At 40.6% G+C, this 23,273-nt stretch overlaps 1 protein-coding gene across 1 annotated transcript in view; it reads right to left on the bottom strand.

Moving 5' to 3' along the window:
- VWDE (von Willebrand factor D and EGF domains) overlaps nucleotides 1-23,273 on the bottom strand; it is a 69,217-nt gene that overhangs the window by 37,464 nt on the left and 8,480 nt on the right. Inside the window, exons 2-9 of the mRNA XM_054019118.1 lie at nucleotides 20,797-20,981; nucleotides 13,250-13,481; nucleotides 5,943-5,999; nucleotides 4,305-4,564; nucleotides 3,169-3,258; nucleotides 2,082-2,226; nucleotides 1,117-1,331; nucleotides 657-730 (exon numbers count right to left, since the gene is read on the bottom strand). Of these exons, the coding sequence (XP_053875093.1) occupies nucleotides 657-730; nucleotides 1,117-1,331; nucleotides 2,082-2,226; nucleotides 3,169-3,258; nucleotides 4,305-4,564; nucleotides 5,943-5,999; nucleotides 13,250-13,481; nucleotides 20,797-20,981 (1,258 nt within the window). The remainder of the gene's footprint in view (nucleotides 1-656; nucleotides 731-1,116; nucleotides 1,332-2,081; nucleotides 2,227-3,168; nucleotides 3,259-4,304; nucleotides 4,565-5,942; nucleotides 6,000-13,249; nucleotides 13,482-20,796; nucleotides 20,982-23,273) is intronic.

The raw sequence follows: 23,273 nt of genomic DNA, 5'->3' as shown, positions 1-23,273 counted from the left end.
GTGGTGATCAGGAGGTGCATAGTTTCTCCTGCATGGATTCTCTTCTGCCTTGACCCTCCCCATGCAGTGGAAATGCCATAGAAGAGGGAAAAGTACAATAGAACTTGCACTCATTGAGGACACAGAAGCTGCTCTGTCCCTGTGTGAAAAGGCTTTGTGGTGATGTGTGAGAGGCAGCTGGGTATATGACTGGCGCAAACAGCAGTAACCCATACAGCACTTTGCTAAGTAAATTATAGGTAGTTGCTAGGAGATTGTGCTGATGGAGTGGCTGTTCACCGTCTCAACCTCTCCCATTCAGCCAATCCTCCTGAAATGTGTGTGTTTTATTGTACACATATAGAGAGTGTGAGCAAGAGCTACAGGTAGCCACCATTCCTCTGCTGGCATGCTCCACCACAGCCACACTTCACAGGGAACAATACAATTTGCCTCACTCTGTTGCCATGCAGCGAAGAAAAGCATTTTGTCTTCAGAAATACAAATAATAGAAGCATTACTATGAAGCCTGTACAAACTGAAACATGTTTATCCCTATTGTTTTGGGGATGAATGTGTGGAGGAGAGGGGGGAAATGTACAATAAACAATTTAACAGTGTTGCTAATATAAGTTCATGAAATCACTTATAATTAAACGTAGCAATCCAGTGATTACCTGCCATCAAATGTAATTATATGTGGGTCAGTAAATGAGTAGCAGTAGGCAGAGGGAAGATCCTTTATTGTAATCTTCAAAACAAAGAGATTCACAGTAAGTAACTGTTATCAAGTCAGGCAATACATTCCATAATCTATGTACTAATACTAATATCACATATTAGTTACTGATCTTAAAACACCAGTTTGCTTTATAATTAATCCATTCTCAAATCTCTTTCCAAATTTCATTTTTTACTATTCTCAGTGGTCATGTTAGCTTTAAAATATTAATATTTTTTAATTCAAAAGAAAAATAGTTCCATTCAAATGAAAATGTTAAGATGGAAAACTACTCCATTAGAAATTACAGTGTGACTCAACACAACCCATTGAAGCCAATGGAGGTTCAACATTTTATACCAGCTGAGGTGCTGGCCCTATCTTTTTTAAAAGATTTTAACATGATGGTTTGCAACCTGTATGCCTTCTGGGATGTAGCGGTTCCACAGGAAATTGTCACTTAATATAGGTTCCACCATAATCTTGGTAACTCTGTCTCCATCCTGAGCAAAATCTGTCACAGCAGTGAAATAAACAATAACCTGGCTACAGATTCCATTAATGCAGGGTTTCTGAAGAAGATCCACATCACAAGAAGAAAGAGCCAAGTTTAAGCCTAGCTGCTCTTTACCTGTTTTAATGAAAACCAATCATTAGTGACTCATTTAGAGGAAAAATCAAATCAGAAGATTTTTTTCCCTTTAGTGTTTGCCTGAGTAGACAATAAACATTTTGCTGGTACTGTGTAAGTAAATAATGAAAGAGTAAGGCCTTCTACTTTCCTGATATTTTGGTAATGCTAAAGCTACCTGGATCTCCATGCACAGATAAGCTATTGGTCTTGGATTCTACATCTATAATCATATACACAAAACCACAAGTCCAGTCCTACAGTCTTTCCCCAAGCAAAACTTTCATGGAAGTCAACAGGAGTTCTGCTTGACTACAGAAAAAATATAATAATGGCTAAGAGTTAAAACTGCAGGACTAAGTGCTATATTAGTTAAGAGCAATGCAATGAGTCATGGAGAGAATCCTTCATTCTGAATTTTCTTTGCACTGGCTGATGTGACAAAATTAGCAATGTGCAAACACAGGGTCCAGTTTGTTCCCATTGAAGTCAATGGCAGGAGGCCTGATGGACTGCCCATTGGAGTCAATTGAAAGCCTTCTATTAATTGCAGTGGGTGTTGGATTAGCCCTTTGCTTCCCAAGACCTTGAATGGAAGCAGATTTGACCTATGACTTTTTTGTGCTACTATATACTATATAACATATCACATAATTTATGACAACGCCAAAAACATCTGAAATCTAGAGGGAAGGTTTAGAAATGCATATTCAAAGTGGGAAACTTAATAAAAATTAGGACAATACTTACCTTCATCAATAGTATTTAATTTTAATGAGATTTTGCAGTCATTTTCAAGTTGGCTAAATTTGGGACAAGGAATAGGAATTCTACTTTCTATTGTCAGTCTGTATTCTCTTCCATCTTCTGATATATTCAGTGACTCAGGATGCAGCTGGCATATAAAAAAGCATGCTAAGAATTCAAATATTTACTTGAGATTATCTTACTGTGTGAACTACCGTAATAACACAAAATTGCATTTTCTGTATAACTTTTGAAAAGTTAAAATACAGTTTTTACAGCTGTATAAAACAAATATGTTGTCTATAAAGTTGTCTCCTAGTGAAAGCAAAATCCTGAAGAAAATGAAACATAATATTTCCCCTAGAACCTGTCTCTGTAAACTAGCAATATAGATCCTTGTATAGTACACATAAGAGAATATAGTTAGAGCTAATTTACAAAGAAACCTTAAATTGGGCTATCAATATAAGGTCCAATTGTGCATGTAAAATTGTGTGGAAAAGAAAATATGTTTATATTTTACAAAGCACACTGCAGACCTTAGTAGAACATGGGGCTAACATGGGTCCTTATCTTGCAGAGATTTATGCATGTGCTTAACTTTATACACTGTGAGTAATCCCACTCACAGTGCATAAAGTTAAGCATGTATATAAGTCAGTGGAACAGTCCCTAGGGGGGGCATCTAGCTGGCATCAGTGACTGCAGAGGCATAAAAGTAGCTTAAGAGGCACCTTTGGCTCCCCCACCACCTGTGGAACTTGAGCTCAGCAGAGTTGAGCTTTGTTACTTATTAGTTCACTATCAATCCATTTGGAGTGTCCAGTGATCATACATTTTCTTGTTGCTTACGTGGTCCCACCTTCTCTTCATTTAGCATCTTTAGCAAGTGTGATTAGAATGAAAAAGCACAAAAGAAATAAAAGCATTTGAAGTTGAGTTCTTTCATCATCTACTGATGCTAGAGTATTTAATAGGCAAATAACAATCTTTTAGAATACATGCACTATTACTACAACTGTAATTAACAACAATAATTAGAAAAGCTTCTGTTGCAATAGAGTAGAATATTGTTTCCTTTCCAAAGTACCTTAATGCCAGCAAAAAATTCACTGCTCTCAACAGGTAGGCTTTGTATATCTGTTTTTCCCAAGAAAAAAGTAGAACTGCTACAGAAGATCTGTGAACAAAGGTAAAACAGGAGTAACAGAGCAACAGTTTTTTGGATGACCATGTGGCCTATGTAGGATTGGCAATTTACCATGACTACTAAGCAACTGGCCTTCTGATTGGCTACTAACGCAATGTCACTACCAAACAGCCCAGGTAAAATGGTAGGGAAATGTTTTTACATCTTTTATTTTTTGGACGGGGGTGCAGGGGTGCTGGAACAATTTGTATAGTGGGCGTGCTGAAATCCATTGAACCAAATGGATGGAAATCACTTCAAGCCAGCAGCACCCCCAGCACCCCTAGTTCCAGCACCTATGGAGGGGTGAGGAGAGAGCATTAACCCTCATTTTAACATTTATGGGTAGAAAGCATCTTGTTTTTCAGGGATTAACACCTCTGTTCTTATAAAAAGTACTAGGGGATCTGAGGTCTTGATCCTGCTCCCACTGAAGTAACGACATAACTTGAATTGGTTTTAATGGTACAGGACCAAGCCCTTAATGTTCGTGAGTGGTCAAGTGTTTCACTTTACATCTAATCAAAAAGACAGATCCTCCAACAATACACTGCCCTGACCATCATATTAGGGCAGTGGTTTGTTACTAATTCAGGAGGAGAACAGCCTGGTGCTGAATCACCAGTACCACTTGCTGCAGCAGCTAGGCTCTTACCTACGTACTGATCCATCCCAAACTCATTTAATTTACAGGATTTTACAAACTCACAGTAGAAGGTAGCAAAGATGCAAGTTCAAGCTAACAGGGGCACAATGCACACTTTACATACACTGACAGCCCCAAGACCATGATGGCAATAATCACTACTGATGTACCCACGAGGTTTCTGCACTCATATTGGTATCACTGATTATAAACAACTGCAGGCACAGTACTGCTGCCAAGAAAATTTATATAGAAACACATTGGTACCCTGCCTTTAACATTTACTGTTGCTATCTGCTGAGCATATATGAAATGATAGGTTGGTAAATAAAATGGGCATTGAGGAAAATAATATATTTACAAATATACAAAAAGATTCTATTAAACATACCCTGTCTCCGAGTCTGAGCTTTATGCCATCCAGTTCTAACAGTGAGAATGCCTGAACTGTTGTCTCTTGTCTCAGTTCTTCTTTGAAGTCTTCAGAAGCAAGCCTGGACCAAGTTACAATAAATCCCACTGAACTATTTGTGAGAGGAACATCAAAAGTACACCTTAAGTAAACACTGGCTTCAACCAACTCTGCCACAATTTCAAGTGAAGTAGGAGGTGGTGGTGATGGGGATGGAGATGATGAAGGAGACAGTCTACCTACCACAAAACATACAATGTACAAATAAAAACAAAACAAAAACATAATTTGTGAATTTCATTGTGAGAAGAATCAATATTGGTTTATGTTGACTGAACTCACACTGAGAAAGTTTAAATATCAGTTATAAAAGCAAAAACATTTACTCTTTCCATATATAGACTTCTTTTGCGATTACATTTTATAAAGTCAGTGAAATAAAGAAAACTGGTGAGAATCACAACAAGAAAAAAATGTATTTTTTCCTTTTGCTAGTTATTAAAGTAAGAAAATTCCTTTTTTAGATATTGATTATTCATAGCCTGGAGAGAAGGGTGAACGAATTAAAGAAGATTTGCTATTTTCTTTATAAGAACATTTGGATAGCAAAACTACCACTGCTTCAAGAGAGGGGAGGGGAGGAAGGTAAAACAGAGTGAAATAAAAGCCAACAACAAAATCTTGCCAGAGAGCCAAAAGTAATGGACAAATCAATTTGAATAGCTGAGAGGAACAATTACTTAGCCTGTATACAAAACTAAGAATGGTCTAAGTGTAGTGGGACAGTATGCAGGCAGCAGAGTTTGCAAGGAAAGGGGTATTGTTGAGAGCCAGCATTTAGGTATGAAAGGAATCTTCAAATCAAAGTAACTTGTAAATCAACATTATTAACCATTATTATTACTTATTTAGTACTTGTGTATGGATTCATAATGTGAATCACATTTTACACAGCAATTACAATCTAAGGCCCTGCAAGAGATCACATGGAGAGACCTTAGGCCCCCAAGGATTTCCACGGAAAACATTGCCAGATGCACATGTGCAACCCCAGATTTATAAAAAATATAAATATAATAGATTATGGCTAAACAGAAATATTTACTAAGGGTGCATCTACACTGGAACCCCCCAATCCCCTCCAGCAATGGAAAGTCCTAAATATGCTGACAGTATCCCTTTCACGGATAGACATTGAGATGTGTATTTAGTATAAGCGCCTGAAGAAGCATTAAAAGCTCAATTTTTACTATAAAACTATTAAACCTGAAAAATAAGTTTAATATTTTAATGTTCCTTTCAGAATGCCTCAGACCCAAGTGGGAACACCTGCACTGCTATTTTTAGCCCTGTAGCGAGAGCTCCGTGAGCCCAAAGCAGTTGACTGGGCTCTGAGGCTCACTGCCATAGTTGTTTTGTTTTGTTTTGCAGTGTAGACGTACCCTGAGACACAAGTTGTTTCTTACCTGATCACTAATGGTGCTGTTTTAATTTCTTCTAGGCAAAAGGACAAGATACTTCATTTACCAACAACAAACATAAAAAATATAACAAAATCTTGAAATTATTAGGTCCTGGTTATAAAGAAAATCATGAAAGTCAAGACTAAATACTTACTACTACAGACACCTTGAGTTTTCACTTCCCCGGGATCACATGTTTGTGGTTTTGCTTCTGAAACAACAATAAAAAAGTTGCTTAAGTACTATATCTATAAATACATTAATTATACACCAGCTCTTAAAATATTGCTCCATGTTAAGTAATGATAAATACAATCAAAACACTAATTAAAGGCTAACTCTGGTATCTGCAAACAGATCAATCCTCGCAATCAGGATCACACAGTACAGTGATGGGAGTCAGTACAAAACCCTAAGATGGTCAGATCAAATAAATAGATTGTGTTAAGGGGCAGGGGCATGGAGCACCCACACTGCCCTCCCACCCTGGCTAATACAGAGACTGTCTTTCAGCGTGTACCTGTGGATTTTGGCTAGTGACTAACCAGGAGCTAAAGCACGCTCCTGAATAGGGAGGCTTTTCTGAATAAAATTCTAAATGCTTTATGAAGTAATTCAGGCCTATGACTCAGCTGAATTCCATGTAGATTAATTTTGAAAAATGATGGCCTAAGAGTGGCCTAAGAGATATAGCATTTGTGCAATTACCATTGTGCAATTTGTGTAACATGCAGCAAGCAAATCTCCCCTGACTCTTAATAGGTACAACAGCAGTGGTGCCTTACTTAAACATGAAAATACTTGTACATTTGGAAACATTTTAAAAAGCACCTAGTCAATCACAAGGTAAAATAGAAAAACTGAGATCCAACCACACTGAAACACTCATGAGTTAGCAAGAATGGGCAGCAGATTATGCTACTCCATAATCCAATGTTACAAAGTTTGTATTTGTTTCTCATCCCACACTGATAATCGCTTTTTGAAAACTGGCATTTTGCAGCCGTCAAGTGCTAACGAGGAAACAGTTAGCAGACAAGGCAGCAGGAAAAGCATAAAAGTAAAAAGACTTTGCTTGTATGCTTCCAGTTATTAGAAAGAGACAGGTTTCAGAGTAGCAGCCGTGTTAGTCTGTATCCGCAAAAAAAACAGGAGTACTTGTGTACTCCTGTTCTTTTTTTAGGAAGAGACAGGTATTAGTAATGGCGATTTGATCATTAGAAACATATATAGATAGGTTTGCGATGACCGGGAGAACCACATGGTGACTTGCCTGCCTGGTGCAAAGGTTGCAGATCTCTCAAGACATCTAGATAGACTTATGTGTAGTGCTGAGGAGGAGCCGGTGGTCGTGGTACATGTAGGTACCAATGACATAGGGAGGGATAGGAGAGAGGTCCTGGAGGCCAAATGTAGGCTGCTGGGTAAGAGATTGAAGTCCAGGACCTCCTTCTTCTGAAATGCTTCCAGTTCCACACGCACGGCCAGTTAGACAGGCAGAACTGCAGGGTCTCAATGCGTGGATGAGACAATGGTGTAGGGAGGAGGGGTTTAGATTTATTAGGAACTGGGGAAACTTTTGGGAAAGAGCGAGCCTATACAGGAAGGATGGGCTCCACCTAATCCAAAATGGAACCAGATTGCTGGCACTTAAAATTAAAAAGGTTGTAGAGCAGATTTTAAACTAAAGCCTGGGGGAAAGCCGAGAGGTGCAGAGGAGCACATGGTTCAGACAGAGACATCCCTTAGGGGAGGATCTATTAATGGAGATTCTCTATGTCCTAGTTAGGAGGAGAATATGCAAGATGATAAAATATAGGTAGGATCTGATGAGAAAGAGTCAAATGAAAAAAAGTCTGATTCAATTACACCATCTAATGGGAGACAGCTAAAAAGTGACAAGTTTTTAGAGTGCGTATATACCAATTTTAGAAGTCTAAATAATAAGATGGGTGAACTAGAGTGCCTCATATTAAATGAGCACATTGATATAGTAGGCATCACAGAAACTTGGTAGAATGAGGATAATCAATGGAACACAGTAATACCAGGGTACAAAATATATCGGAAGGACTGAACAGGTCATGCTGATGGGGGAGTGGCACTTTATGTGAAAGAAAACATAGAATCAAATGAAGTAAAAATCTTAAATGAACCAAACTGTACCATAGAATCTCTGTGGATAGTAATTCCATGCTCGAATAATAAGAATATAACAGTAGGGATATATTACCAATCACCCAACCAGGATGGTGATAATGACTGTGCAATGCTCCGGGAGATTAGAGAGGCTATTAAAAAAAACCCTCAATAATAATGGGGGATTTAAACTCTCCCCATATTGACTGGGTACATATCACCACAGGATGGGATGCAGAGATAAAGTTTCTTGACATCTTAAATGACTGCTTCTTGGAGCAGCTAGTCCTGGAACCCACAAGAGGAGAGGCAATTCTTGATTTAATCCTAAGTGGAGCACAGGATCAGGTCCAAGAGGTGAATATAGCGGGACCACTTGGTAATAGTGACCATAATATAATTATATTTAACATCCCTGTGGTGGGGAAAACACCACAGCGGCCCAACACTGTAGCATTTAATTTCAGAAAGGGAAACTACACAAAAATGAGGAGGTTAGTTAAACAGCAATTAAAAGGTACAGCACCAAAAGTAAAATCCCTGCAAACTGCATGGAAACTTTTTAAGGACACCATAATAGAAGCTCAACTTAAATGTATACCCCAAATTCAAAATCATAGTAAGAGAACCAAAAAAGAGTCACCGCGACTAAACAACAAAGTAAAAGAAGCAGTGAGAGGCAAAAAGGCATCCTTTAAAAAGTGGAAGTTAAATCCTAGTGAGGAAAATAGAAAGGAGCATAAACTCTGGCAAATAAAGTGTAAAAATATAATTAGGAAGGCCAAAAAAGAATTTGAAGAACAGCTAGCCAAAGACTCAAAAAGTAATACCAAAATTTGTTTAAGTGCAACAGAACCAGGAAGCCTGCTTAACAACCAGGGGGGCCACTGGACAATCGAGATGCTAAAGGAGCATTCAAAGATGATAAGGCCATTGCAGAGAAACTAAATGAATTCTTTGCATCCATCTTCAGAGTTGAGGATGTGAGGGAGATTCCCAAACCTGAGCCATTCTTTTTGGTGACAAATCTGAGGAACTGTCTCAGACTGAGGTGTCATTAGAGGAGGTTTTGGAACAAATTGATAAACTAAACAGTAATAAATCATCAGGACCAGATGCTATTCAACCAAGAGTTCTGAAGGAACTCAAATGTGAAATTGCAGGACAACTAACTGTCATCTGTAACCTATCATTTAAATCAGCTTCTGTACCAAATGACTGGAGGATAGCTAATATGATGCCAATTTTTTAAAAGGACACCAGAGGTGACCCCACCAATTACAGTCTGGTAAGCCTGACTTCAGTACCAGGCAAACTGGTTGAAACTATAGTAAAGAATAAAACTGTCAGACACATATTTGAACATAATTTGTTGGGGAAGAGTCAACATGGTTTTTGTAAAGAGAAATCATGCCTCACCAATCTACTAGTTTTCTTTTAGGGGGGCAACAAGCATGTGGACAAGGGGAAGCCAGTGGATATAGTGTATTTAGATTTTCAGAAAGCCTTTGACAAGGTCCCTCACCAAAGGCTATTAAGCAAAGTAAGCAGTCATGGATAAGAGGGACAGTTAAAAGATAGGAAACAAAGGGTAGGAATAAATGGTCAGTTTTCAGAATGGAAAGAGGTAAATAGTGGTGTCCCCCAAGGGTCTGTACTGGGTCCAGTCCTATTCAATATATTCATAAATGATCTGGGAAAAGGGGTAAACAGTGTGGTGGCAAAATTTGCAGATGATACAAAACTATTCAAGATAGTTAAGTCCCAGGCAGGCTGTGAAGAGCTACAAAAGGATCTCTCAAAACTGGGTGACTGGGAAACAAAATGGCAGATGAAATTCAGTGTTGATAAATGCAAAGTAATGCACATTGGTAAACATAATCCCAACTATACATATAAAATGATGGGGTCTAAAGTAGCTGTTACAACTCAAGAAAGAGATCTTGGAGTCATTGTGGATAGTTATCTGAAAACATCCACTCAATGTGCAGCGGCAGTCAAAAAAGCTAACAGAATGTTGGGAATCATTAAGAAAGGGATAGATAATAAGACAAAAAATATCATATTGCCTCTATATAAATCCATGGTACACCCACATCTTGAATACTGTGTGCAGATGTGGTCGCCCCATCTCAAAAAAGATATATTGGAATTAGAAAAGGTTCAGAAAAAGGCAACAATAATGATTAGGGGTATGGAGCATTTGCCATTTGAGGAGAGATTAATAAGACTGGGACTTTTCAGCTTGGAAAAGAGATGACTAAGGGGGGATATGATAGAGGTCTACAAAATCATGACTGGTGTGGAGAAAGTAAATAAGGAAGTGTTATTTACTCCTTCTCATAACACAAGAACTAGGGGTCACCAAATGAAATTAATAGGCAGCAGGTTTAAAACAAATAAAAGGAAGTATTTTTTCACACAACGTATAGTCAACCTGTGGAACTCATTGCAGAGGATGTTGTGAAGGCCAAGACTATAATAGGGTTCAAAAAAGAACTAGATACATTCATGGAGGATAGGTCCATCAATGGCTATTAGCCAGGATGGGCAGGAATGGTGTCTCTAGAGTCTCTGTTTGCTAGAAGCTTGGAATGGGTGACTGGGGATGGATCACTTGATGATTATCTGTTCTGTTTATTCCCTCTGGGGCACCTGGCATTGGCCACTGTCGGAAAACAGGATACTGGGCTAGATGGACCTTTGGTCTGACCCAGAATGGCTGTTCTTATGAAAATATGACAAAACTCAGGCCATGTCTACACTAGAGAGTTTACCAGTACACCAGGTGTACCGATGCAGCTGCACCACTCTAAGATCTCCCATTTAGCCGCTCTATGCTGATGGGTAAGAGCTCTCCCATCAACATAATTAAACCACCCCACATAAGCAGCAGTAGCTATGTCAGCGGGAAACACTCTCCCGCTGATATAGCACTGTCCACACTGGCTCTTCTGTCGGTGTAACTTACATCACTCGGGGGAGTATTTTTTCACACCCCTGAGCAACACAAGTTATGCCGACGAAAATGATAGTGTAGACATAACCCCAGTAGAGCTGCAGAAAAAAGTCTTTGGCTTCAAAACGCGCTTCAGGCTCAGAGCACCCATGCAGTTACCCTTTACTAGCTACTGCTGCTACTCCCCTACATCAGTTTTAATTATGGGAGTTTGTGTGCCATGGAATCCACTGACCAGATCTCTAACTGGTGTCTCATACCCTCTTCCTCATCTTCATGAAGAATTCATCCAAACAAACACAGGATGCAAAGTTGTCTTGCATGGGTTTAGTTACTTTCACACTGAAACTACAACATTTCTGTTCTCTTTGCCCTTATCACACCCCAGAAACGAGGCTTAATAGTTAGTTCTCTGTGTATAGATATAGGGGCTAATTCTGTGCCACTGAAGTCAATGAACATTTTGACATTGGCTTCAATGGGAATAAGTAAGACCATAGTGCCAAATTCTGATACACCTACTCCCAAAGGGACAAATCTAATGCCCCCTGATGTCAATGCAAAGACCTAAACATGTTAACAGTATCCTTTTCACTGATGGACACTGAAATATGTTTTTGGTATAAGTGCCTTAAAAAAGCACTAAAAGCTCATTTTTTAAAATATAAAACTATTAAATCTTCATGGTAAGTTTAATATTTTAAATGTTCCTTTCAGACTGTTATCAATTTACTAAACAGCATTAAGCCTTTAAGGTAAATGTACTTCTGGTTTTTCTAGTGTGGGGTGAATACCACATCAAAGTTGTTTGTAAAATAATGTGATTTAGTGCATTAGCAGATCTGTATTAATTTAAATAATATATAAGGAAGCGGTTATCAACCTGCGACCCAGGTTCCTCATGTGGCCCAATTAGCATACAGCTGCAGCCCAGCTGTGTGCAAAAAAAAATTCAGAATTTGCTGCTCTGGTCTGGCAGGGGCTGGAGCTGGCTGAGGGGGAGACAGCATCTTGCAGCCTGCACCAGCGCTCCTGCCAGCAGGGGGCTGGTGAGTGCCGCAGTGGGGCAGGGGGCTGGAGAGTGAGTCTGTGGGTAGGTTTGGGGCAGGGTGCCTCTGGGAACTAGGCGTTTGCCCCAGGTTTTGGGTGGGGCTCTGCTCCTGGCCATGCTTCTCGTGTGCTGGCTGCCGGCCCCACTGGACACTCTGCACCTGGCCCGGTGCTGGGGATCCCAGGCGCTACCAGCCCCGCACCGTGGAGTTCGGTCCCAGCTCCTGCTGCCACCATGCAGCGCGATTTGGGGTCCAGCTGCCTGGCCTGTACCTAGGGCTCTACTCTTGGCCCTGCTCTGGGTAGGGGCTCTGGGCATAGGGGATGGTGGGCTGTGGTTCTCAATCTGCGCCCCACAGTATTTAACAGGTTGAGAACCATTGCTACATGGTAAAATATCTGTACATTTTCATACATGATAGATTAGACTACTCTGATTTGCTACTAATGCAGTACATTAGCACAAATTCCTAAATTCTAAGACTTTGATATGGTCAGCTTTTTCCCTAGTTATCCAAAATCACTTGAATCAGAGTTTTTGTGAACATGACGTTAAAGACCAAATTTTCAAAGTGGCCTTAACCCAGCCTTTAAATTTGCATTTGCAAAAAGACTGTATAAAATTTATAGTACAAATCTAGGCCCCAATTTAAGCACATGCTTAAGTGCTTTCCTGAATCAGGACCCAGTAGCCCATGTGATGGGGTTCTGTACTAGCATAGGGATCTGTGCTAGAAAATCTAATTGCAGAATAAGGATACTAGCAGACACTTGATAATTTGGCCCTAGTTGCAATTCCTTTGGGAACAAACAGGTGGTCTTTACAGGAACTCTACAAAGATACTTTTCCAGTTCTTTTACGCCCCATTTATACAAATACATTTGTTATTTGTTGGTATTTCCAACTTTAATTTTTTTTTATAAAATGCGCATTCTCTTCAGAAAGAAAAATATAGTTATAGCAAGACAAATAAGGTATTTTATTAGTGGATCAAACCACTAATAACTGATATATGCGAAGTTGAATTTCTTGTATTTTTAAATACCCAATAACTCAACAAAATATATTCATACATATAATTTTATCTCACCATGATATCTCAACAAATTATTGATCTACACTATCAATATTACAAATAAAGGCTACAGGAAAATTTAAAATGCATGTTTTCATTTTCAAATGTTTACATTCAATGCCAAATCAAACAAGGAAAAACACATTAAAATAATGAATGGTAAATCAAAAAAATGATTAAGAAATATTTACTAGCACACACACAGATTTTGTAGAATGATAGGATGTGCTTCCTCACCTTCTGCACAATACCCCATGCATCCTTGGGTGGGCTGTAGCAAATAAACAAAGAATTCTCCACAGTTCCTCACACTGACAGGGATTCGGAAAAGGCAGCAGTCTTTTGTAGTGCTGAAGAAAAACTGCCATGTTGCACAAGCTGTTAATTGTTTGATCTCACCAGGTGGAGGCATGGATTCTGACTCCGTTAGAGATAACCAGACAGGGGCTTGAGTTCCACAGTGATTCATCTTTAGCACCAAAGAAAAGCAGTTTAAAATAGTTAATACAGTACCAAGCTGCTCTAGTGTTTAATGCAAGATACACATGCTTTCAATTATTTTACTGCAAAAGCTTTTAGTAAATGGGGAATTCATCTCCACATGGAAAATGTGTGTTGTGTTTTTACATAGTTGAATGCAAATACACAATATACATGGGCACCAGGTTTGTATAATTTTTGGTGGTGCCCAGAATGGGTCCAAGCAGAGCCGTCCCGTCCATAGGACGGACCGGGGCAACTGCCCCAGATCCCGCACTTGAGGGGGACATGGGGTCCAGGCAGAGCCATCCCGTCCATAGGACAGACTGGGGCAACCGCCCCAGGCCCTGTGCTTGGGGGCCCCCGCGCTTCAGGGAGACATGGGGGTACAGGGCAGCCTGGGAGGTTAGCGGGGGGCCTGGCGCCGGCAGCAGCGAGCAATCCGGTCTCACCCCACCCCTGCTCTGCCCCCTCCCTGCCTCCCTTCCTCTTCCCACAAGCCCTTGCCCCACCTCTTTCCGGCTTCTGCCCCCTCCCCAGAGCAATGCTGGGACCCGGCGGGGCGGGGCGGGGCGGGCAGGGGCTGGGGTGCTCGGTGCTGCCGGCACCAGGCCTCCCCCAATCCCACCAGCCCCCCCCCCATCCCACCAGGCTGCCCTGGACCCTGCATCCCCTGAAGCCCCCCAAAAGCGTGGTAAGCCCAAACAGTGGTGGAGCCGGGCCCATGTTCCTAAATATTGGTGGAGCATGGGCACCACGGGCCCATATAACTCACCGCCTATGACAATATACACAAATATTAGGCAAGTCACTTAATCACTCTGTCCCTCAGTTCCCCATCTTTAGAATGGGGATAATAGTGCTTCCCTACCTCACAGCACTCTTGTTAGGACAAATTCATTAATGTTAAGAGGCACTCTGATACTACAGTGATGAGCGCCATAGAAAAGCCTATATATACATTTTAAGCTCTGCTATATTTCATCTAACTAACGATTCTACTGGGCATGAATTGCTTTTCTCACCTGTGGGTCCGCACAAGTTTCACTCTTATCAGTCCTCCTGCTTAATATACATGTAAGGCTGCCAAGGGCAGATTGTGAGATGGTGTGGGCTGCCATACCACACACATGAAGAAGAACCCCTGTGCTCTACATCTGCTCACCAAAAGCAGGTGACATAATTCCTGTGATGTGCAAATGTCTGAATGATATAGGGACCCATATACAAGGGGTTGGTACATGCTAAAACTGGCTATCAAACAGAGGACGTGCTATTTGGAAGAAGAAAGAATTTTGAAGAATTTTTTTGAAGAATTTTAAAGGTCAGCTCTGCCATTGACCTATTGTGATAACTGGGCATACCAATTTATCCTAATTGTGAGTTCAACTGCAAAAAGTGAGTGTAAGTTAATAAGATGTTGTATTAACCTAGAACAACAAATATTGATGGGAAAAGGTGCAAAAGCAAGACAGAAAGGCCTACTGATATAACTCCAGGATTGTGGTAAACAAGAGAAGTGGGGAACCAGAAATCAGTGAACCAAAACTGGTGTGGCTGAAACTAGGCCTAATTGGACAAAATAAGGAGTAGATGGGCTATTCCACTCATCACTCTCTTTTGGGGTCCTTAAAGAAAGAGACTTTCAGAGAAAAACTGGCTACTGGAGAGAGCTTCACCAGCCCCACTACTTCCTGGGATCCCGGATCTTCTTCATCCTAATCCTGAGTAATGCCTGACAAGACCAGGCCAGAGAGAGGAAGCCAGAGGAAATCTCCAACTTCACTGGCTCCAGAGAAATCCCAACCACTGCCTGGGATGTGAGACTTTGTCTCCCCCCCCCCCCCCATGTGTCCTTTTCCTTCCCTACCTTATTTTGTCTCTTTCCTCTCTCCTTTTTCCTTTTGTGTTACAAGAGTCTGGCTTAGCTGGGCAAGAGTGCATATTCTGCAACACTGCCATAAGTCTGTGACCAAAAAGGCAGCTAAAAGCAGTGCTCTAAACAGCCTGATACTGGTACAAGTTTGCCAGATCTCGGAGTGGCTGATCTGACCATGTACTGAGCCCATGTTTTTTTCAACAGTGAGGTAACAAGTGAGCGTCAACATCAGAGACAGAAGCTGCTTTTTCTATCTTTACAGTTCTTTCCTCTTCCCCTTTTGAATCTATCTTGTTTTGTCATCTTCAGAAATGGGATCGTTAACAAGAGCAACAACAACTCTGGCCCATCTCAACCAAACTTCTTCTCTTTTCCTCAAAAGGACAATTATTACCACCTATGATACCATCTAAGACTGTCAAACCAGGGGGGTTTCATTCTAAAAACTCTCCAGATAAAGGGAAGGGGAACAAAGTATAGTTAAGAATAAAGTCTTACTTTCAAGTTTGTTAACTGTTTTTCCTTTGGTTTTGTATCTTTAATAAAAGGTTAGAAGGATTTTTAATGATGTGTTTGGCATGGTAATAAGCAGACAGAGGTCTCTGTAAGCCAAATGCCAAACCTTGTTTAATACTGTTTAGTGTTGGAGAGTGACTGGGTTATGTTAACACCTTTCGCCCATATATTCCATCTAAATTAATACAACAGATCTGCTGTGTGATCTTGTGCAAGACACTTCAGCTCGTTGTGCCTCTGTTTTTTCTTCCACCACTTTGCCTACCATGTCTATTTATGTTGCAAGCTTGGTAGAGCAGTGATTATCTCTCATTATATGTTTGCACAGTACCTAGAACAAAGGGGCTCCAATCTCATTTGGGATCTTTAGATTCTAATGTCATACTCAGGCGGGCTCAGGCTTTGGTCCCCCCTCCTGGGGTCATGTAGTTATTTTTGTTGTCAGAAGGGGGTCAGGGTGCAATGAAGTTAGAGAACCCCTGCACTACAGCAAAAGAAATTGGAGCAAGAAAGAAGCCTAAGCTCTTTGGGGCAGGGACCAACTTTCTGTTCTGTGTTGTACAGCACCTAGCACAAGAGGCCCTGGTCTATGACTAGGGCTCGTAGGCGCTATGGCAATACAAATAATAATAGCAATAATAATAATAAAGGTAATGGTTCTGAGTTTACCAGACTAAGCACTCATGTTAAAAGGTCCCCTCTCTATATATGGTGTGCTATTGAAAGATATCTGAGAAGAAACACCTTGAGGACATAGGTATATTATTCTTTCTCTTTCTCCAGAACATTCTTTTACAATTAAAATGGAAAACCACCTTGCTGCTAAAGAGTTGGAGCAGTGGTGTTAAAACTAGCACTTGGAAAAAACTCACATGAAGATCATGAACCTGAAATTCTGAGGCTTGTATGAACTTTGGAGAAGTCTCAGTCTGGTCTTCTCCAGCAGGATCTGGGATCACCTTTTACCTCAGATGACTTCCTGATAGAGTGAACTCTGATGGCCTACAAAGAATTTTTTCTTATACAGACTCACAAGCCTATCACAGAAGATCATGATCTCAGAAGGAAATTTTCTCTCTTGAATCTAGGAGGTCATGAGCTCAACATTAATTTATCAGGTGAACAGAGTCCTGTGAGATGAGATTTTGCTTTAAAGAAAGTCTGGAACAGAGTGTTTGGCAGAGTTTGAATCTCTGGCAAAGAGTTCATTGTAGCTTTAATTAAAAGTTTTCTAATAGTCAGAGGGACTGAAAATGAAAGAAATTTTCTACATAAACTTTAATTTTTTTACTTGAGTTGTTTTATTTTGGCCATGAGATTAAATATATATACACAGATGTGTTTCTGCAGTAAGTGTAGAAAACACCGTTTATAAATGACGTGCTGCTTAGGTAAAGAGCCAGGTTTTTTTCAACCTACCAGTTATGCTCTGACACTCTCTATATTGGATTGTATATGTTTTTAAAATGTGTGGGTTCTTTTTAAATTAAATATTTGGGTTTAAATTTTCAAACTGGCCTCTGAAAATATACCAAAAAAATTGGGTGAATACCTGTTTGTTTGCACAACTATGGCAGTTAGATGTGCAATTGCACAACTATGGCAGTTAGACGTGCAATTGTCCAATCAACGTACTGTCAAAGGGTTGGGAAGAATTTGGGCCCAACTTCATCTGTGCCTGGTTTACCCCACACATCATGGGAGTGACAGTCCAGAAAACATGTGACTGACAGCTAGGCCTGCTGAGAGATAAGCTACATCCTGTGCTGTGTGTGGAAAGAGAGCTGGCAGGAACAACAGTGTTGTGGGAGGCACTCCAGGAACTGGAGAAAGACCAGTGATGGCTTCCTGTTGTAAAGAATCCAATGTGGAGTGCTAGGAGGAAAGCAACGTGCTGGGGAGGCTCCTCCATAACCAATGGGGATTCCCTATGAGGCACAGGTGCTGGAACTAGGGGTGCTAGAGGTGCTGATGCACCCCCTGGCTTGAAGTGGTTTCCATCATGCACAGGGTTTACAGTTTGGTTCAATAGCTCTCAGCACTCCTACTATACAAATTGTGCCAGCACCCTGATATGGGGAGGAGGTGGAGAAGGAGCCTAGGTAAGTCTTGGCAGAAGGTGCCAGAGAACAGGCTTAGAACCTGGCTACAGAAGGATCCCAGGGAGGAGAAACTGTTGCATAGGTATCTTAATGCCAGACTGGGTAAGTGACCCTTTTAAACATACCGAAGGTTATTTTTTAGAAATAATTTATTATGGAGATGCTGGTTATGGCTTCACAGTTAAGCTTGAGTTCCAGTTTGAACTTAGAGCAAGGATTCAACTGCTTTGTAATGTATGAGAAGTACAGTGCATCTTCCCCCAAACTTATAGTTGTGAAAACAGAATACATGTATGGAGAATTTACAAGTAATTGATTAGTTCGGGTTAAACCTAATGTTAAATGTGTCCTTTAAGAAATTTAGCTACTGTGTCTTTTCTTTGTTCTGAATGATCTTGTTAATGGAGTAGTGAAGAAACTTCAAACATTTTACACAGTTAATATTAATTGAAATGTTGTGCACAAGTTATATTTGAAGAAATTAGGCTCCTGGGGTATGTGTACACAGCAGTTAAACATCCCTGGCTGGCCTGGTCAGCTGACTCAGGCTTGCAGGATTCAGGCTGTGGGGCTGTAAAATTGCAGTGTAGACATTCAGGCTTGGGCTGGAGTCTGGGCTTTGGGGCTCTCCCCAGTCATGGGGTCCCAGAACTCGGGCTCCAGCACAAGCCCAAATGTCTACACTGCAATTTTACAGTCCCGGCGCCTGAGCCCCGTGAGTCCAAGTCAACTGACATGGGCCAGCCGTGGGTGTTTAATTGTGTGTAGACATACCCTTAGTGATCATTGTTTATAGTCGCTATGACTACATGGGCTACAGACAGGGTAAGGTCAACTGCTCATGTAAGTCTTAAGCGGGGCCATTGTGATAGCAGAGGTAACAATCACCACTCCTCCTCCATAGCTAATTTGCAGATAACATTTCTATTGGTTATAATGAGTTAGTGATGTAAGAAACACTGGACACATATGTCAAGAGTTCTCATTGGTAGATGACTTGGCTCATCTATCACTGTTCTTTACAGATTCTGTCAGTGATTCTCCAACTTCATTGCACTGCGATCCCCTTCTAACAACAAAAATTACTATGCGACCCCTGGAGAGGGGAACAAAGCCTGAGCCCAACCAAGCCCTGCTGCCCTGGGCAGGGGAGCCAAACCCAAAGCCCAAGCCACACCGCCCCGGGCAGGGGGGCCAAAGTCGAAGCCCAAGGGCTTCAGCCCCAGGTGGCAGGCCTATAAGCTGAGCCCCGCCGCCCAGAGCTGAAGCCCTTGGACTTTGGCTTTGGCCCTGGGAGGTGGGGCTTGGGCTTGGGCTTCAGCCCCGGGCCCCAGCAAGTCTAATGTCAGATCTGGTGACCCCATTTAAATGGGGTCCTGACCCACTTTGGGATCCTGACCCACTGTTTTAAACCATAGCTGTATACTAGCTTGGGGATCAGGGTTTGAAAAGCCTCCCATGATTCCGCTGCTCTGGCTCCGCTCTACACCAAGGCAGCACTGGGGGATCTGAGGCATGAGCATAGGAGTCCATAGACATCAGGCTCTGAGAGTGAGCTTCCCCTGCCCTTCCTTTCATATAACATCGGTCTCTGTAACACAGCCCTCTACACTAATAAATCAATTGCAAATGAAGAGTCAGAATCACTGCTACACTTTAGCTGCTTTGTGCTGCTCTTAAGACACATAACAGCTATAAATCCCTTTTAACCAGCCAGCGTGCTATGGCTGTTTTATTCTGCATTGGTGTACCTGTGAAGTTTTAAAGTTGATACCACATATTTTCAAATCATTAGAAGAAATATCACATAGTAGCATTCTCTTTTCTTGTTTACTATGACATTTTTAATTAAAAAAGACTATAAAAATTCCAAGACAAAACTCTGTTAAGGTGGAAAGCAACAGAGGGTCCTGTGGCACCTTTGAGACTAACAGAAGTACTGGGAGCATAAGCTTTCATGGGTAAGAACCTCACTTCTTCAGATGCAAGTCTTGCATCTGAAGAAGTGAGGTTCTTACCCAGGAAAGCTTATGCTCCCAGTACTTCTGTTAGTCTCAAAGGTGCCACAGGACCCTCTGTTGCTTTTTACAGATTCAGACTAACACGGCTATCCCTCTGATACTTGTTAAGGTGGAGTTACGGTTGAGAGCATCTGTCAGTAACTTAAGGATAAAAACATTACAGAGATGTTGTAATCATCTCAAAACCAAGCATTGCAAACCTAGGAAATTCAGAGTTAAAGATGACTATTGTATCTGATGTGTTTAGATGTCGGAGACAAACTAATCTTAGCTCTTTCTCATTTACGTTAGCTTTATTAGATCAACATTTTATGACTAATATCTCCTCCTAAAGTGTACATTTTAAAATCAGCCCACTAACAGGGGAATCAAGAGGCTAAAATCATGTATACTGCTTTGAATATTTTTAAGTAAACCACTAGACTTACATTTGTGTTTAAAAACCTTAATATCCCTGAATAGACTAGCATCAAGAAAGTCCACTTAGTAGTGGCTGTAAATTTCAGCTGGTTAAATGTTACAAAATTAATTTAATTTGCTCTCCCTTCTCTTCTGTTTTTGGGCAGAGGTACATTAATGATGTGATGACCTTGTAGTTGTGGGTCTCCTACTCTAGCCTGCTTGGCATTGCACAAGCTTTCAGCTAGCTAGATTATGACTACACCTTTCTGTCCTATTAATAAGTATTCTTAATTATTTTCCATTTGATAGGTACCTATCCTATTATGAACATTTTAAGAAAAATCATGTGTTATGTCTCAAAGACAAAATCAGGTGTACCAATACCTCCACACACTTGGTTGGCATCTCAGCTGGTTTATCAAATATTAGAAAGCGGTACCATCCTGGTGTTAGTGAATGGTCACATATGAGATCTTGAATAGCTGATTGCTGTAGTTGTGATGAATCAAAATCAACGCTCCGGTAAGGACTCTGAAGGATCTGATGTCCATCAGGGTAACATTCAAGAGCTGTGGAAACAAATATAAGATAATATTTAAGATATAATCTGTCTGTCAAACAAATATTATTATAGAATGTTTTAAATCCTCTTAACTAGAAAACATGAAAATGCTACAGTATTGCTAGCCAAATTGTATTGCACTTGGAGCCTGATCCATTGGTTTTTGGGTTGGCAAAAAAGAGGAACAATTAAACATGAAGATATGAAGAAATCTTTATGTGTAAAGGATGAGAACAGTGTGGTAACTAACCCTAAAGTGGTATGGAAAGAATATTTTCAAAGGCTGTCAAATGAGAAGAGAGAGTTGCTAGTGTATGTAACCCCGACAATGATGGGGAAGCCTCAAAAGGTATTGATCTTTGTAGAGACAGAAGAAGCACTGAATAAGATGAAGAATGGTAAAGCAACTGGCAAAGATAACTATTGATATGATCAAGACAGTTGGAGATATTGGAGTAAAGTGGCTTCATAGATTACTACATGTTTGCTGGGATCAAGCTAGGATACCACATGACTTGAGAATGGAATTGATTGTGCCTCTTTGCAAGAGTAAGGGGATACAAACACCAATTGCGGCATCACCCTGCTAAGTCAGCCTCTGAAAGTCACTGAGAGAGCTCTGGAGGCAAGGTTAAGGTGCAAGGTAGAGTAAAATATAGGAGAGGAGCAATATGGCCTTAGGAAGGGAAGAAGTATGACAGATGCAATATTTGCAATGAGACAGATGTTTCAAAGAATGATAAACAAAGAGTGTAACTGCTATATAGCTTATATTGATGTTGAGAAAGTATATGATTTGGTTCCATGGGAGCTGGTGTTTGGACTATTGAAATGGATGGGAGGGAGGTGTCATGAAGTGGAGTGAAGCTGTATTGAGGGTCAACAACTAAGGTACTAACAATACAGGAAATTTCGGAAAATTCTGAGGTGACAGTGGTATTGAGACAAGGCAGTGTGCTATATCCACTTCTCTTTATCCTAGTTATGGAGTTAATTAGTAGGAGAACCAAGCCTGTGGAGACACAGAGAGAACTGATGTATGCCGATGATACATACAGCAAAGAGAATTGATATATATGGTATCAGAGCGTGTTTGAAGACCATGGTTTGAAGGTAAACACAAAGAAAACTGAAGTTATGCAAGTAGGGAAGGTGGAAGAAGAGTTGCTGATTGAAGTTTCCAGACACAAGTTGAATCAAAAGACAGAATTGTGTACTTGGGAAGTACATTTAATGCCATCAGGAAGAGATCTGGAGAACTGAAAAGAAGAATCCAATGTGAATGGATGGAAGTAAAAAACATGACAGGTGTACTCTGGGACCAGTACCAAACTGAAAGGAAAAGTGTATGCTGTGTGTATTTGTCTCTGCCTGCTCTACGGTCTGGAAACGGAGGATCTTATGGAGATGGAAGAAAAGAAGATACAGGTAGTTGAAAATAATAGACTGAGGAGAATGGCAGGCAAGCGGAGGGTATGGAAGAAATTAGAGGGAAGATGAACTTGGAACTCTCAATGACAGATAGGCTGGAGAGTACATGTCTGAGGTGGGGTGGTCATGTGATAAGAATGGGAAAAGAACAATCAGCAAAGAAAGCATGGGAGGAAGAAAACAGCAAGAAAGGATGTGGAAGGCCAAGAATAAGATAGAAAGACTCTGTCAAGAGATATTTGAAGAGAAAAGGACTGAAACTCCAAGAGAAATTGTGGGCAACTCCAACCTAGTGTAAACAGGAAAAGGAGTTGAGAAGTGAAGTGAAGTGGAGCCTGATCTATAGCCCATAAAAGTCAATGGGAGTATTTTGATTATCTTCAATGGGCTTCGGATCAGGCCCCAAAACTCTGGTCTCATTAGTGCCAAATTAAGTTATAGTTGTCAAATACAGTAAGGGTCTGTTTTCACTACAAAATTAATCATGTGTTAGCACAATTATTTGCCATGATTAATTATATCTGTGTTATAATGGCTGTTTTTTTACCTTTGTGGACAGCAAACATGATTTGATAACTATATTAGTCTTTAAGCCTGGCTCAAAGAATTATGGAGTTATGTAAATACTGCAAAAAGCACTTTTGCTCAAGGTTTTAACTTCATAATTCATTTGTTGTATATGAAACCTTTTCATGTTAAACAGGAGAAGGTGGTCAAGAGTATAATAGGAAAGTCAAAATCTTACTCCAACAGAACTAAGGACTCTCCAAAGGTCCCTTGCATACAATCTATCATTTCACAGTGTAGTCAATTGAAACTGACATACGATAGCCAGAAACCCATATATGATGAGCAAAATTACTCCAAA

The sequence above is a fragment of the Malaclemys terrapin genome, chromosome 2 (assembly GCF_027887155.1).
Source record: "Malaclemys terrapin pileata isolate rMalTer1 chromosome 2, rMalTer1.hap1, whole genome shotgun sequence".
NCBI lineage: Eukaryota > Metazoa > Chordata > Testudines > Emydidae > Malaclemys > Malaclemys terrapin.
The sequence above is the reverse complement of the archived record's forward strand: the minus strand, read 5'-3'. Positions and strand labels throughout refer to the sequence as shown.